Below are 15056 nucleotides of genomic sequence, written 5' to 3' on the forward strand. Positions count from 1 at the left end.
CAAACGCTGCCGTCCTCAAGCAAGTCCGTCGAGCCTTCACTAGCAGACAAGAGAATGTTGTTTTACGCCAGATTCTGTATTTAAAATCTCGATTATTGCATATAGGTTCGTAAAAACATCCCATAGTGGAAATTGGTATAAATAACTGTAGAGAAAACTTTTTTCTTTTTTTCGTTTTGTTTGTCCTGATATGTAACGCATGCGGCACATTTAACCAATTTGATATTTATAATGTAAACGTACTACGTACTCACTTGGTCACTTTGACATACTTTTTTTTTTATTTAAACGCAACATCCACGTTGTTGCGGAAGAAAAGAAAACGCATTGCACACACACAAACGCATATATATTTCAGAAATGTCTATCCAAATTGCTAATTTAGGATATCACCACGGACGATTGAAAAATATGAAAACAAATACTCGATCAGAGTATATATATATGCATACATATTTTTAAAATCATCTTATCTTTAAAATATAACATTGTCTCCTTGTAGTTTCTACTCCTTTAAAAGAACCTTGCTCACAAACGTCTGAAAATTCACAACCGAGGAACCTTGTTTATGCTCCGTCGCTTCTTTCGCCAAGCGCCGCCACTCTTGGGCCTTCACTCTCATTTTCTTTCCCTTCTCTCCATCCATCAACTCTCTAACCACTGCCTCAACCTCCTCTCTCTTCACATCTCCGCCAATCTCAATCCCAACCTCCCACTCGTCACAAGAAAACTTACAATTTGTTTGTTGCTCTGCAAAAAATGGCCAACACACCATTGGAACGCCGCCACATAAACTTTCCAACATCGAGTTCCACCCACAATGCGTCAAGAACCCACCAATGGCTGGGTGGGAAAGGACTTGTTCTTGAGGACACCAACTCGCCAACATCCTCCGGTCTTCCGTCTCAGTTAAAAACTCATGTGGAACCATTGCTTCATCCCCGGCTACTAAATCTGGCCGGATCACCCACAAAAACTCTTTCCCCGTTGCGGCCAAACCCCATGCAAACTCCGCAAGCTGTTTTGCATTCAACACTGTTATGCTCCCGAAGTTAACGTAAACAACACTGTTTTGAGCTTTTGTATTTAGCCAATCCAGACACTCCGCCTCTTCTCTCCACAGGTTCGATCCCATCTGTCCGATCTCACTATCCTCACCGATCTCTTGTTTCTCTAGTAGATGGAGTGGTCCAATAGAGTAAACCGGAGGTATAATAGATTGCATAGATTGAATGACGTCATGCTCGAGATCATCGAACGTGTTGAGAATGATAGCTGAAGCGCGTTTGGTTCGCTCAGTCTCGCGGATGAGAAAGTTGAGCATTATGTCGTCAGGATTAGCCGTTCGGATGAAGCTAGGGATGTCTTTTAGTCTTAGGTTCTTCATCATTGGTATCCAATCTATTTCCGTGTCTAAGTATTCCTTGGTCAAGTAACTCTCATCTGCCAAATCCACCACCAGAATATTAGTTTTAAACACAATACGTTTCTTAATTCAAAGAACCGTATTTATATACAAAGCATTTACATTTATAGTGTATAATGATCAGAGTCAGAAAAATATTATTATAGGTCAACAATGTCAGACAATGATACAGAGTTTACTTTTCTTGTGTCAAAAAACAAAAGAAAAGAAGAGTTTACTTTCTCTTTGGCTTTAAAAATTTTATTTTAAAATATCTAGTTTGAATTTATTTTTTCCCAATTGTCACTTTTAGCTGTCGTTGTTGGAGTTATCCTAGCTAGCTTTAAGTTATCTATATTAAAACAAAAATTCAGTAGGGAACCACCATATACGACTATTATGTTTCGCAATCATCGTGATTTTTAGTGCCTCAAATAGGGGAATCGAAAAATTTAAAAGATATGATTTTAGTTTTTTGGGTTTGACGCTGACGCTGTATAAAGTTGAACCCAATTTTGCATAGTTTTTTTGTCTTGTTTCAAATGCATTATGCATGTATCAAGTCATCTCAATCGTGGTCCTCTTTTTGGAGTATATATAATTAAGTATGGTTGGGGGAATCTCTGAGGGCCTCTTTTTTGGTAAAATACGAAAACTTATAATACTCCAATTACGAAATCACATAGATAAAAGCTAGCTATAACAACTTGTTCACCTTGACTAATCTGATTCGTGTCGATTACACGTAAAATACTAAAATATACGACCTCACACAGATGATCTCGTGGTTTCTAGTTTCAACGTTAAACTTAATATTAAAACACGGATTATATCATTGATAAAGGAAAAAAAAAATAATACATACGTATACTGACCTTTTAGCGGCGATAATCCCTTCTCGATGAAACGATAGTAGTATAGATAAGCCAGGAAGCCACAAGCACTGGTTGTCCAGAAAAGAACCTCTGGGACACCAAGCTCCTCCGCAGCGTCAAGTGTGAAGCTCATACAACCATCGGATAAAATACAGCTCACCGGAGGAACATCATCTTTGGCGTTTATCTGCCGGAGAAGCTCCTTGAACGGAGCGAGACAGTGCTTCGACGTGGACTCGCAAAGGGAAGGGATGTCCTGAGTGACGTCCACATCAGTCTCCGGTAGACCGTCAGGGATGGACTCAAACCGGAAAGAAGGAAGCCCGTCGACGGCGTTAGGTCCACGGGACCGGAGGAGACGGTTGTGGTTGTAGACGGTGTTGCAGAAGGTGACGTGGAAGCCTTTAGCGTCGAGGAGTTTAGCCATTTTCATCATAGGGTTGATATGGCCTTGAGCCGGATAAGGCACGCAAACTACGTGTGGCTTTTGTGCGTTGGGAACGACATGAGATCCCATTTTCTTGCTCTCTTATTCCAAGAAAAAATGAAAGTGTTGATGTATTGGTGAATGATTCCTTTAGGCTTTATGACTCCGTTTTATAGAAGGGTTGCTTGAGTATGTGTCGGCGTGACCTTATTTTTTGGCACGTGGGAACTGACTAATGATCTGCCATACATGCGAAAAATCCGGTACTAGGCATGGGCGCTCTCGAGTTCCAAGTTGTGTAGTTAATGTTAAAATTTATAAGTTTAACAAAAGATAATACTATTGATTAGTCTAAAGGTGCGTTCACGTCAGTACGTGAAACAATAATCAAAACTAGTGGCCCAACAAGGTCGATCTAAAATCGTTTTTTTCCATCTTAATTTACTTACTTTGTAAAAAAAGATAAAAGACAACAAAACTTATGCAGATACACTGGAAAAATGAGCGAAGAAGGACAAAGTTGCAATTCACCGAAGGACAATAAGTTTTTGTCACAAAAGGGCAAACTACTTTTCAAAATCGAACAAGTCTTCTTTCAGTAGCTAAGCTTAAGCACACCAACAAAGAAGTGTTACAAACTTTGACTATTTTTTTTCCAACATTTTGAATGACAAATATTTGTTTTCAAATTAATTCTACTGAAAGTTAAAATCAATCCCACCACATTTATATATGTTAAATAAATTTTGAAAATTTTCCAAAAATAAAAAATAAACAAAGTGTTAATTTTGTGTTTTCTATTCCTGTTTGATAGACATGTTCATTGCAGATATTAGCTAAATCTAATTTCTAAACTCTCATTAATTTTGGTAACGGAAAGAAAATGGTCGACTTATAAAAAGTTACTTTTCTCGGTCATTTTGAGAAAAATAGAACTATTAAGAGAAATAATCTAAATGGGGAATAGGAGAGATACTAGTATTCTATGAAATATTTTATTTGGATAAAAATAATTATTTTCAAACAAATATTCATTTAGACGAGAATGGTTGTAAGACAAATTTTTTTGATAAAGATAAAATAAAGCAAAATTTTTATCCCAAAATAAACAGATTTACTTTTTTGAGGACAGCAAAAGTTTTACCTTATTACTAGATTAAGACCCGTGCTAGACCACGGGTTAAAATTTATTTTATTTATATTGTAATTTTATATAAAATGTAATTTATGTGATTGATTTTAAAAGTGTTTTTGGATAAAACATTATGCAATAAAATCATATGCTAAATATGATGGCTTGAAAAAGACACCTATTTTGTATGTTTTATATTGTCAATGATTCTAGATAAGTACACATGCTATAACACTGGTTAAATTTTATTTTATACAAAATTTTGTATATTTTCTATTTAAAAATAAAATTTTAATATGTTGTATTAGTTTATGTATATGAAGTTGTTTCAACAATGTATATCCTACATCATAACGTGAATGTCATTATAAGACATAATTTTGTATATTTGGTTTTTAAAATGCAAACTATTGTATTATGAGTAATTTTATATATTGTTATATTTTTGTTTTAATATACTTGATTTCTTGAAATTCTTTCATATTATAGTGACATATTATTGACATTGCTATAATAAATTAACTTAGAGTGTTTATAGTTTCTAATTTTTATATCAAGTTTCAATATTTTAAAAATATTTCAAAATAAATTATTTAAAGTTTATTAAATTATATAAAATTCAACAAAAAAAAAATATGAAATTAAATTGAAATATTCAAATTTTGACCAGTTACTCAGTAAAATTTTGAATTAAATAGATATTATTTTTATAGAATAATATTACTAAAACTTGAATATTTTATAGATTAAACAATTTATATTTGTTTTTAAAAATTCAACTTATGGTATATTCAGAAATAAATCTATGTTTTAATTATAATAAATAATATGTTAATTTATTTGTTTCACAAATAGACTAATATATAAAAATGAGAGGGGAAATATAATGATAATTAACAAATTAATATGTTAAGTTAGATATCAAAGGATATATTATCTGATGAATAGTTTAATAAAGGAAATTAATATGGTAAGTTAGATGATATCAAATAATTCTTTGGAATATTCTCTTTAGGATTTTTGGAAACAATATGTTCTAGTAATAAAATCTTTTGAAAATAAATTAAAGTTGCACCCACTATTTAACTTGTAACCAATTAATCTATCAATTAATGTATAACCTATTTGTAACCAACTTATTAAAATTATATAGTCTACAAAACAATGTTGTGTACTTCCGTTTTATTATAAAGGATTTTATCTGATGAATAATTTAATAAATGAAATTAATATGGTAAGTTAGATGATATCAAATGATTTTTTGGAATATTCTCTTTAGGATTTTTGGAAACAATATGTTCTAGTAATAAAATCTTCTGAAAATAAATTAAAGTTGCACCCACTATTTAACTTGTAACCAATTAATCTATCAATTAATGTATAACCTATTTGTAACAAACTTATTAAAATTATATAGTCTACAGAACAATGATGTGTACTTCCATTTTATTATAAATGATTTTATCTGATTAATAATTTAATAAATAAAATTAATATGGTAAGTTAGATGATATCAAATGATTCTTTGGAATATTCTCTTTAGGAATTTTGGAAACAATATGTTTTAGTAATAAAATCTTCTGAAAATAAATTAAAGTTGCACCAACTATTTAACTTGTAACCAATTAATCTATCAATCAATGTATAACCTATTTATAACCAACTTATTAAAATTATATAGTCTATAGAAAAATGTTGTGTACTTCCGTTTTTTTTTTTTTTGACAACAACATACAAGATTGACTCAAACAAGCCAATTAGAAGGGTACTTCCGTTTTATTATAAAGAGGATTTCTTCTAAATTCTATTTAAATTTTTAACAAGTTTATATTTAGTTTACCTAACGTTAAAAACTTCAAATACTACAATATCTAGTGAAAGAGTTTATTAAAAAGAAAAAATATATGCCTTGACTGAATTAATATTCTAGTATTCAATATGCACATGCTTGTGGCATTATCACTTTCATTAGAAAAACAAAAATACTTCATCTAAAAATTTGTTTTAGAAGCGATACTTGGTGTAAATGATGTGATTTCGGCGGTGGAGATAGTTAATTATGCTCTCTTTGAGTGTCCACGTTTACGGGAGGTTTGGGATTTGTCTCCGACTCTGGTCATGATAGGGGGTTTCCCATATGACTCGATGTATTCACATTTGGATTTTATGTTTTGGAGGGGATCTCCCCATCCAGATGACCTGGAAAAACTCCTTCAGCTAGTCTGGATGTGATTCGGCGGTGGAGATAGTTAATTATGCTCTCTTTGAGTGTCCACGTTTGCGGGAGATTTGGAATTTGTCCCCGACTCTGGTCACGATAGGGGGTTTCCCATATGACTCAATGTATTCACATTTGGATTTTATGTTTTGGAGGGGTCTCCCCATCCAGATGACCTGGAAAAACTCCTTCAGCTAGTCGGTATGGAAGAGCAGGAATAAAAAATATATTTCAAGGTGTAGAGGTGGAACCAATAGATATCATTGAACAAGATTTGTGTGATAAGTTATTATGGGAGGAGGCGCACTCTCTTTTAGAGAATTTATCTGGCATATCTATTCCCTTGGCTGACCAGGATTCTTCCCCTCGGTGCCAAATTGATGGCTCTTGGAAAGCGTCGGATATCCATTCAGGTTTGGGATAGTGGTGTTGTAATGGTCAGGAGCAGACCTTAATGTTGGGAGCTAAGTGTCTCAGACGAAGCCCATCCCCACTCCGTTCGAAACTCAAAGTACTGTTGTGGGCCATGGAGTGTATTATCTCAAGGGGATTGCGTTGTCAAAGGTTCGAGACGGATTGTGTTGAGTTATTAGCGATGATGCAGACCCCTAAAGATTGGCCGGCTTTTTCGAATTTGTTGGATGATCTCACCTTACTCAAGGAATCCTTCCCTTTATTAACCCTGTCTACGATCCCACATGCGTCTAATCTGAAGGCTGATTGTCTTGCTCGATCTACGAAATCTCTTTTTTTTTAAATTTATTTTGTAAACTCTTTTCTCCCGGTTTAGTTAACCTGTCTGGGAGTTTTATTTTAATTAATGTTTGGTTGGAAAAAAAAAAGAAAAAAATTGTTTTCAATCTTCTTACTCAGACTTTTAACTTATTTTACCTTCCCTGAAAGTTCTTTAACTTTGAGTCAGAAAAAAAAAAAGAATTCTTAACTTAATAGTTATAATGCTTTATAATGCCAATTAATTATCTAAGGTTCGATGACTTGAAGTTTATTTTGTGGTATGTGTTAGCTATTAAGTCAACACTATATCTACGGTAAAAACTTGGTTTAGCACTTCTTATATTGTATCTTTTGTCAATTACATAATTTAACACGTCTATATATTAGATGAATAATTGCAATATTAGATTTAAAATGTGCTTTAACACAAAAATACATTTTTCTCTACTAAATATTAATTTAATATTACTAATTTATATTTGAACATAATAGCAGACACGCATACAAAATACTAGATAGGATTAAGACTACGTGCAATAAGGCTGTTGAATATAAAATTCAACAGTTGAATCTCCACAATGAAGCTGTTGAAAAAACTAAAATGTTGATGTTGGGACCGCATATGCCACATGTCAGAAGATAACTGGGGTGTGTATTTCAAACAGATGCTTGGCGACTCAAAGGTTTTTTGTTTTTTTTTGGGTTTTGTGCAAAAAAAACTCTTCAATTAATTTTTTTTTGCAAGAATACCCTTCATATCAAATAAATGCAAGTTAATACTATGAAATCAAAAGTCACCCGCAATACAGCACTTCTCTGTATTGATGACGTGGCAGTTTAAAATTCTTGTTGTTTTGAGGACTTAAAAATGACAAACCGTTGAGATATATTTATTTTTAATGTTTTTTCTTCTTGTTCTTTGTTCTTTGTTCTGCATTGCGTCTCTTTCCACATGCTAATCAGATGCTTTAATTCACAAACCCAAATTATAAATGCTAAAACACAATTGAGTTACTAAAAATTCAAATCAATAAACCAATCAAAACTAAGATTTCCAAATTTCTAAACAACTAAATCAAATAAAAACCAAAATTTATGCAAACAATCATTCACAACCATGAACTGGTTATGATAATACCCATCAAACCAAATCTTCATCAGCCATATGCTCCTTGCTCAATCCATGGCTTCAACAGCTCAAACGCTTCGTTTGAGATCTCACCGGCGTCGTAAGCGACCCATTCTCTGATTTGTTGCGGGCTTAAGTTCCCATACAGAGACGACCTGCAGTAGAGGTAAGCGTACTATGCTTTACGATTCGAGTCCTAGAGAGCAAAATCGACGGCGTTCGGAGCTTCGGCAAGGACGGGGATTGAACCGGTGATGTTCCGATCTATGTCTCAAGTGGTTGCGTGGCGGAGTACCTCCGGTGTTTCTAGGGTTTCTCACGGTGGTTGATGGAAAGTACAGTTCACGACGACGAAGGGAAAATATATATTTTTTTCTTTTATTTTTTAGTTAAAAATAAATATATCTCAACGTTTTGTCATTTTTAAATCCTCAAAACAACAAGAATTTTAAATTGCCACGTAATCAATACAGAGAAGGGCTGTATTGCGGGTGACTTTTGATTTCATAGTATTGACTTGCATTTATTTGATATGGAGATATTCTTGCAAAAAAAAACTAATTGAAGGGTTTTTTTGCACAAAACCTTTTTCGTTTTCTTTTGTTTTTTATTTATGATTAGGACACTTGTTAAGTTGTAATTCGCTGTTGTGATTTTGGAGATTTTTATCTCATCCTATCTATTTATTTTTTTCGTTTTCTTTTGTTTTTTATTTATGATTAGGACACTTGTTAACTTGTAATTCGCTGTTGTGATTTTGGAGATTTTTTATCTCATCCTATCTATTTAGGATTAATTATTATACAACAAATAAATTTTTTTATTATAAAAATTATATCAAAATTCATAACTTTTTAAACTCTATAAATAGACACTTGGTTCATTTCATTCGGACACACAAAAAAAAATATCATTCCTACCATAATTTTCTTATTATTCTCCACTAAACTCTTGTTTTCCATCATTTGTTTGTTTTTTTTTTTTGAAATGGATTCAAACAATAATCCTACTCAAAATTCTAGTAATTTTTCTTTTCCGTATCCAAATTCCAACAATAATTCTATGCAAAATTCTTCTAACTATCCTTTTCCCTATCCAAATCCTAGCAATTATCAATTTCAAAATCCTTCTTTCAACCAACATCAAAATATTCCAAATTATAGTTTTCCACCAAATTTTCCTATGCCATTATTTGTTTCAAACTATCATCAATATTATGGATCGATGATGTCATATTCATCTCAACCACCTCCTCCAACAGATAATGTGAAAATGTTCTTAGAGCAATTAAATTTCCCGGATTTTCTTCACAAATTAATCTTGGAGGGATAAGCGGTCCTGATGAAGCAATTCAAAAAATTGAGTTGAGAACATAAAATCTTTATAAAAAATAATTGTCACTTTTAGTTAATTTAATTTTATATTTAATTTAATTTTAGTTGATATTTCAAAATTAATCTAATTGTTATTAATATGCAATCACAAAAATAAAAATATATATAAAAAATTGTAGGGTAGAGTGTTGAATTTTATTAAATAAAATCATTGTAGTGTTAAAAATTTAGATGAGTGTTGAATGATTATGTGGAGGAAAGAGAATATAAGGTGGACTGTTAAAAACTGAAAAAGTAGGGTGTTGAATAAGTTTACCATTGCACATAGTCTAATATTAATTGGGAAAATGACACCAAAACCCACTTTGGTGTTGAGTTGTTTCACAAAAACCCACTTTACACACTCCCTATACTTTTACAAGTTTTTTTGTAAGGATACACACACATTTTGGACAATTTTGTCCCTCTCCTCTTTCTCTCCTTCTTTTCTCTCTTTTTCTCTTCTTTTTTGTTGTTAACACTTTAAATGGTTATCATAAAACAAATTGTCTATTTATTTATATAAAATATGTTATGATTATATATTTTCTACATTTTAAGATACATATTGCTATATTTTTTATGAATTTTTAGATTATACAATATCCATTTGTCGTTGAATATTTGTTCAATGATAAGTGGATAATTAATTGCAGTATTGTTAATAGATAGTTACTTTTGTTTATTCATACAAAATATACATACATAAATTTGGTTAGATCTTTATCCATAGCATATTATCCATAACACATAGACCAAATAAGTACAAAACCCTTTAATTCTAAATTTTAAATCGTAGAACATAAACCCTTGAACCCAAAACCAAAACTATTCACTTTAAAAAAAAAAATAAACAAAGTTTAGTGGATAGAAAAACTATGGATAGGTCTCCATGGATTTACAAAGCATATCTAGACATTAAGATTCATGATTTTCATTCAAGCCCATCCAAAACGTGCAGATACTTAAACAAAAGTTCTCTGTGAACTTGATGCACTTGAAAAGAAACCCATTATATCTCAATGGACAAACATCAATCATTTATTTAGAGTCAAACGAGTTTTAAAGCTGAAGAATAACAGTTGAATGGTGGCTATGGATGTGATCATGTGGATATTTTTTGTGTGGATACCAATGTAGACAGACCAAAGAATCATCATACAACATCCACACAATTAAATCCATAGACACCATGAGCTCTTTGCTTCATGTTTTGTGTTGGTCCAGAAACATATACATTCATAAGTGGTTAATAAACAAAATAAAAATTAACAACATTGATTTATTTAGAACATTGAATATCAATCATGTGGATTAGTAGTTATGGATACTTATCTTATAATATCTTGCTCATTCTTTACATGAGCAAAAATTTGTCCAAGATAAATTAGCCATATAGATTTCTTTTAGCTAAATGTTTTTGTACTATTTTTCAGCTAGAAGTAGGTATATTAGAACTTAGAAGTGTCACTAGAAGCATACTACACAATAAACATGGTCATTATTAATCTCAAAGCCTATCCATCAAACTCTGACCACGTGGACAAGCAATCCAGATGAAATTTATTGACAAGTTTGTTGCATGTTCAAACATCACCATAGTTTAGCCACTTAGATGTCTTTTAGCCAAATGTTTTTGTACTATTTTTAAGCTAGAAGTAGAAATATTAGAACTTAGAAGTGTCACTAGAAGCATACTACACAATAAACATGGTCATTATTAATCTCTAAGCCTACCCACCAAACTCTGACCACGTGGACAAGCAATCCAGATGAAATTTATTGACAAGTTTGTTGCATGTTCAAACATCACCATAGTTTAGGGTTTAGACTTTAGATGGTATATAGATTCAATGTCTATGTTTTGAGTTCAAATTGTATTGTCTAAGGTTCAAGGTGTAGGATTTAGGGGTTAAGGTTTAGGTATGTGGATGATGTGTATATATTTTTAATTCATGGTTTAGGATTTAGGGTTCAAGGTGTATGGTTTAGGGTTTAGGATTTAAGATTTAGGGTATAGAGTTTACTGTTTGGGCAAATTTTAACCGATTCGTACTTGAACAGTTCTACGGAATGAACGCGAAGAGATCTTTATTGATTAACGCTCAAAATTACAATAAATCAATATCAACACCCATTGTGGGATGACCTTTTAAGCCATGGCTTTTCCTTCATCAATAATAGTAGCTTGACAGGGTTGTACCTTGAGTATTCTTGGGTTCTTGACCTCCCCTCTTTCACGCTTTTGGGACTCCTCCTTTATAGCTGCCACTAACCCTATTTCTAACTGGGTTGGGGTTAGTCTCGTCGGTTGCAACCTCATGGGTTCGACTTCAATATAGGTCGGTCATACAATAATTATATATTGAAAATATAACTTATTTCTATCCTTGTATTGAATATCCATAATATATACGACCCTCCACATGATATATAATCTTATCAATATAATATAAGACTTATCAATATGATATACGGTCTTATCAATATAATAGACCATCTATTAAGATGACTAACATCGGTTTAAGCTTACCTAACCGGGATATAACCGAGAATGAATTTATTTTTCCCAACAGTCGGTTAAAATTTGCCCAAACATTTACGTTTTTGGGCTTATATGGATTTAGTGTCTATGTGGTGTTATGGTTACGAGCTAAGGATATATCTAACCAAATTTTAATGGTAGAAAAGGTGGATGGGCTTTAAAGTAAACCCTAAACATGGTGATGTTTTAGGGTTTAGAGTTTAGGATTTATGACTTATGTGGATTTAGGGTTTAAGATACAACGACAACATCAAATCCATATATTCATGGTTATGTGGATACCAATAAAATTTGAGGGTTCTAGAGATTTAGGGTTTAGGATACAACGACAATATCAAATCCATATATTCGTAGTCATGTGGATACCAATAGAATTTTTGGGTTATAGAGATTTATGGTTTATGATACAACGATAGTATCAAATCCATATATTTATGGTCATGTAGATATCCATAGAATTTGTGGATTTTAGAGATTTAGGGTTTAGGATCAACAACAACATCAAATACATATATTCATGGTCATGTGGATACCAATAGAACTTGTGGGTACTAGTAACACATGACCATAAATGTGGGTATTAATAACACATCAAAGTTTGTTATCAAATCCATAATACATGACCATAATTATGGTACTAGCAACACATCAAATCCATATATTCATAGTCATGTGGATACCAACTGAATTTGCGGGTTCTAGAGATTTAGGGTTTATGATACAACGACAACATCAAATCAATATATTCATGTTCATGTGGATACCAATAGAACTTTGGGGTACTGGTAACAAATCAAAGTTTTTTTAAAACTTATCCAAATAGATAACTATTTATGAATGCAATATTTTGTTAATCCATATTGAAATTTCATATTGAAATTTTAGTTAAATAAATTCATTAATTTCTAAATTATTTAATTAATTTAGTTTGAATTTAGAAATTGTTGATTTGACTATGAACACTAATTCAATTATATTTGATTTACATTAGATTCATGAATTTTTTTTTGTGGAAAGAAAAAATATTGAAAGGTGCAAAAAATATTTATTTACAAGTTGCTTAACTTTTTTTTTGTTTGTCAACAACTAAAGTTACTAAACTTAAAATTTAGTATGTTTATCACTAACTAAAGTTACTAAACTTAAAATTTAGTAATGAAAATAAAAAATAAATGTTAAAGAAAAAAATATTAAAAAAGAAAGAGAAAAGTTAGAGAGAGAGATAAAAAGGAAAAAAAAAGTAGAAAGAGAATGTTAGAGCAATTTCATTGGTGATACTGCCAATTGGGTGTCAAAGAGAATAAATAATAATATTTTTATTTTAATCTAATTAATTATTATTATTTTTTCCCCCAGCCAGTTAAATGATGACACATGTTAGATTCAGTGTCTTTGAGTGTCTCGGCAGAGACACTCTTTTCTCTCTTTCCAACTTTTGTTCTTTTTTTTTATTTTTTATTTTATTTTTCTCATCCTATGTAAAGTATGTGCAATGGACATACCCTTAGTTTAGTAAGAATGTGTAAGTTGTAATTTGACACAAGAAAAGTATAGGGATAGTAGAAAGTGAGTGTAAGTGTCAATATTTTTGGGAGAAAGTGAGTGTAGATGGAAAATTCCCATATTAATTTGATTAAAGCACTTATGAGAATATTTTGTGTGTAGCATATTCTGTTCTAGTATTTATAAAACTGTTAACTTTGATTGACGACAAAGTTAAAACATTCATGGCCAAGATAGTCAAGATGGGACAAGACAAGAAATAAATAAGACCAATGTTTTATCAGACCGTGACATATGATTTCATGATTTGTACTATTGTTGCTACATTATTGTTGATAAAAAAAAGGAGAGAAAGTAGAATGATTTATAATTAGAGACTTCAGAAAAACACGAGGAATGCGTTTGGAAGAGACCTGAGAAGACAGTTCAATGGAGGTACGACGTTAAATAGGGAGTGGACAAAATGATTGGTGGCAAACGTTAAAAACATTCATGGCCAAAAATGGTTTATTTGGTAAAATTTTAAGTAGGATTTAGATTTAATATATTTGTTTATTATAAATAAAAATTTAAAAATTGCACGTTAAAAATGGTTGAAGTGACTAATCAAGACAGTAAACGGGTTTTGAGAACTAAAATAAATAAAGACTTAAACGGGTTTTGCACGTTATCTCTAAGTTTGACAATGATTTCATGCTTCACAAACGGTCGAACCACACAATGAGCGGTTTATTCGTTAGCTCTTAACTAATTAACTCTTCAACCTTTATCTTCTCAAATAAAGATTTTTTCTTGGTTTTAAAAGATTAAATTTTTAGGCTCTAATTATTAATTAATACATCTTTATTTGGTAATTGATTTCAAGTAAAAAGTATATATGCATATATCTGTATTTGGTGTATTATTAATTTATTACAGCAAATTTTTCATAGGTATAGAATTAATACCCCTGCTTTTGGAATGTGGTACGGTTTTCTGAAATAAATAATTTTAATCTTTGTGAAAAATATAAGAAATCAATCGACAAAAAATCCGAGTGAGTATTTTTATAATATTTTCTGCTGTACCTATAGTCTTACATAAATATTTGATTATACTTTAACATCAATTGTAACACGTCTTAGAACTTGCTTAGCTGGACTATGATACATGTGAGTTAATTGACTAGACTTTGATTTGTGTCTATTAACCTTTTACAAGTTTCTTCTAATTTTTAGTCGAGTACAGTATAATTAATTCAAAAGATGTAAACCAAAATATTTCATTTGCCCAAAAGCCCAAGTGCCGAACGAACAACTATTCGGATGGGCAAATCCTCTTTGATCTTATTACGTAATTCTAATATATATTTTATTATAGAACGTTACGTGAAACTTTTCTTGTAGACAATGACTTGATAAGACTTTTATATTTCATTAGAGAACGTTACATGCAAAAGGAAACCTTTCCATAATTTAATAGGAGATATCATGCCTAAATTGCTCGAGAGAAACCTCCGTATTGGTTTACTTGTCAAAAATACTTGTTAATGATTATAGAGATCTCAATGATTACTTGTTAATGATATGATACCAATACGGAGATATCAATGCAAACGATAAAAGAGTACGAAACACAATTACTTGTTAATGATTATATGTATGAGTGACATAACGCATTTTTATATGATCGAATGGGTAAATAAAAGTCTCTATTCCCGTAAAGAATAATTGGG

At 31.4% G+C, this 15056-nt stretch overlaps 1 protein-coding gene across 1 annotated transcript; it reads right to left on the minus strand.

Annotated features, from left to right (window-relative positions):
• Positions 1 to 327: 327 nt before the first annotated feature.
• On the minus strand, positions 328 to 3057 carry LOC104756585 (UDP-glycosyltransferase 85A2). The gene is made up of 2 exons (XM_010479193.3): positions 2281 to 3057; positions 328 to 1443 (listed from the first exon to the last, which is right to left on the minus strand). Exons 1-2 carry the CDS (start codon positions 2795 to 2797, stop codon positions 506 to 508), a joined length of 1455 nt encoding a protein of 484 aa, XP_010477495.1. The 5' UTR covers positions 2798 to 3057; the 3' UTR covers positions 328 to 505.
• Between the last annotated feature and the right edge of the window lie 11999 nt (positions 3058 to 15056).

The sequence above is a fragment of the Camelina sativa genome, chromosome 17 (genome assembly GCF_030686135.1).
Source record: "Camelina sativa cultivar CO46 ecotype springtype chromosome 17, ASM3068613v1".
Classification (NCBI taxonomy): Eukaryota; Viridiplantae; Streptophyta; class Magnoliopsida; order Brassicales; family Brassicaceae; genus Camelina; species Camelina sativa.

Bases quoted from the DNA above. Each gene is read 5' to 3' on its own strand.
- LOC104756585 (XM_010479193.3), bottom strand. From the start codon at position 2,797: ATGGGATCTCATGTCGTTCCCAACGCACAAAAGCCACACGTAGTTTGC. The intron at 1,444-2,280 runs GTCAGTATACGT...TGGATTTGGCAG, and splicing joins GGGATTATCGCCGCTAAAAG to ATGAGAGTTACTTGACCAAG.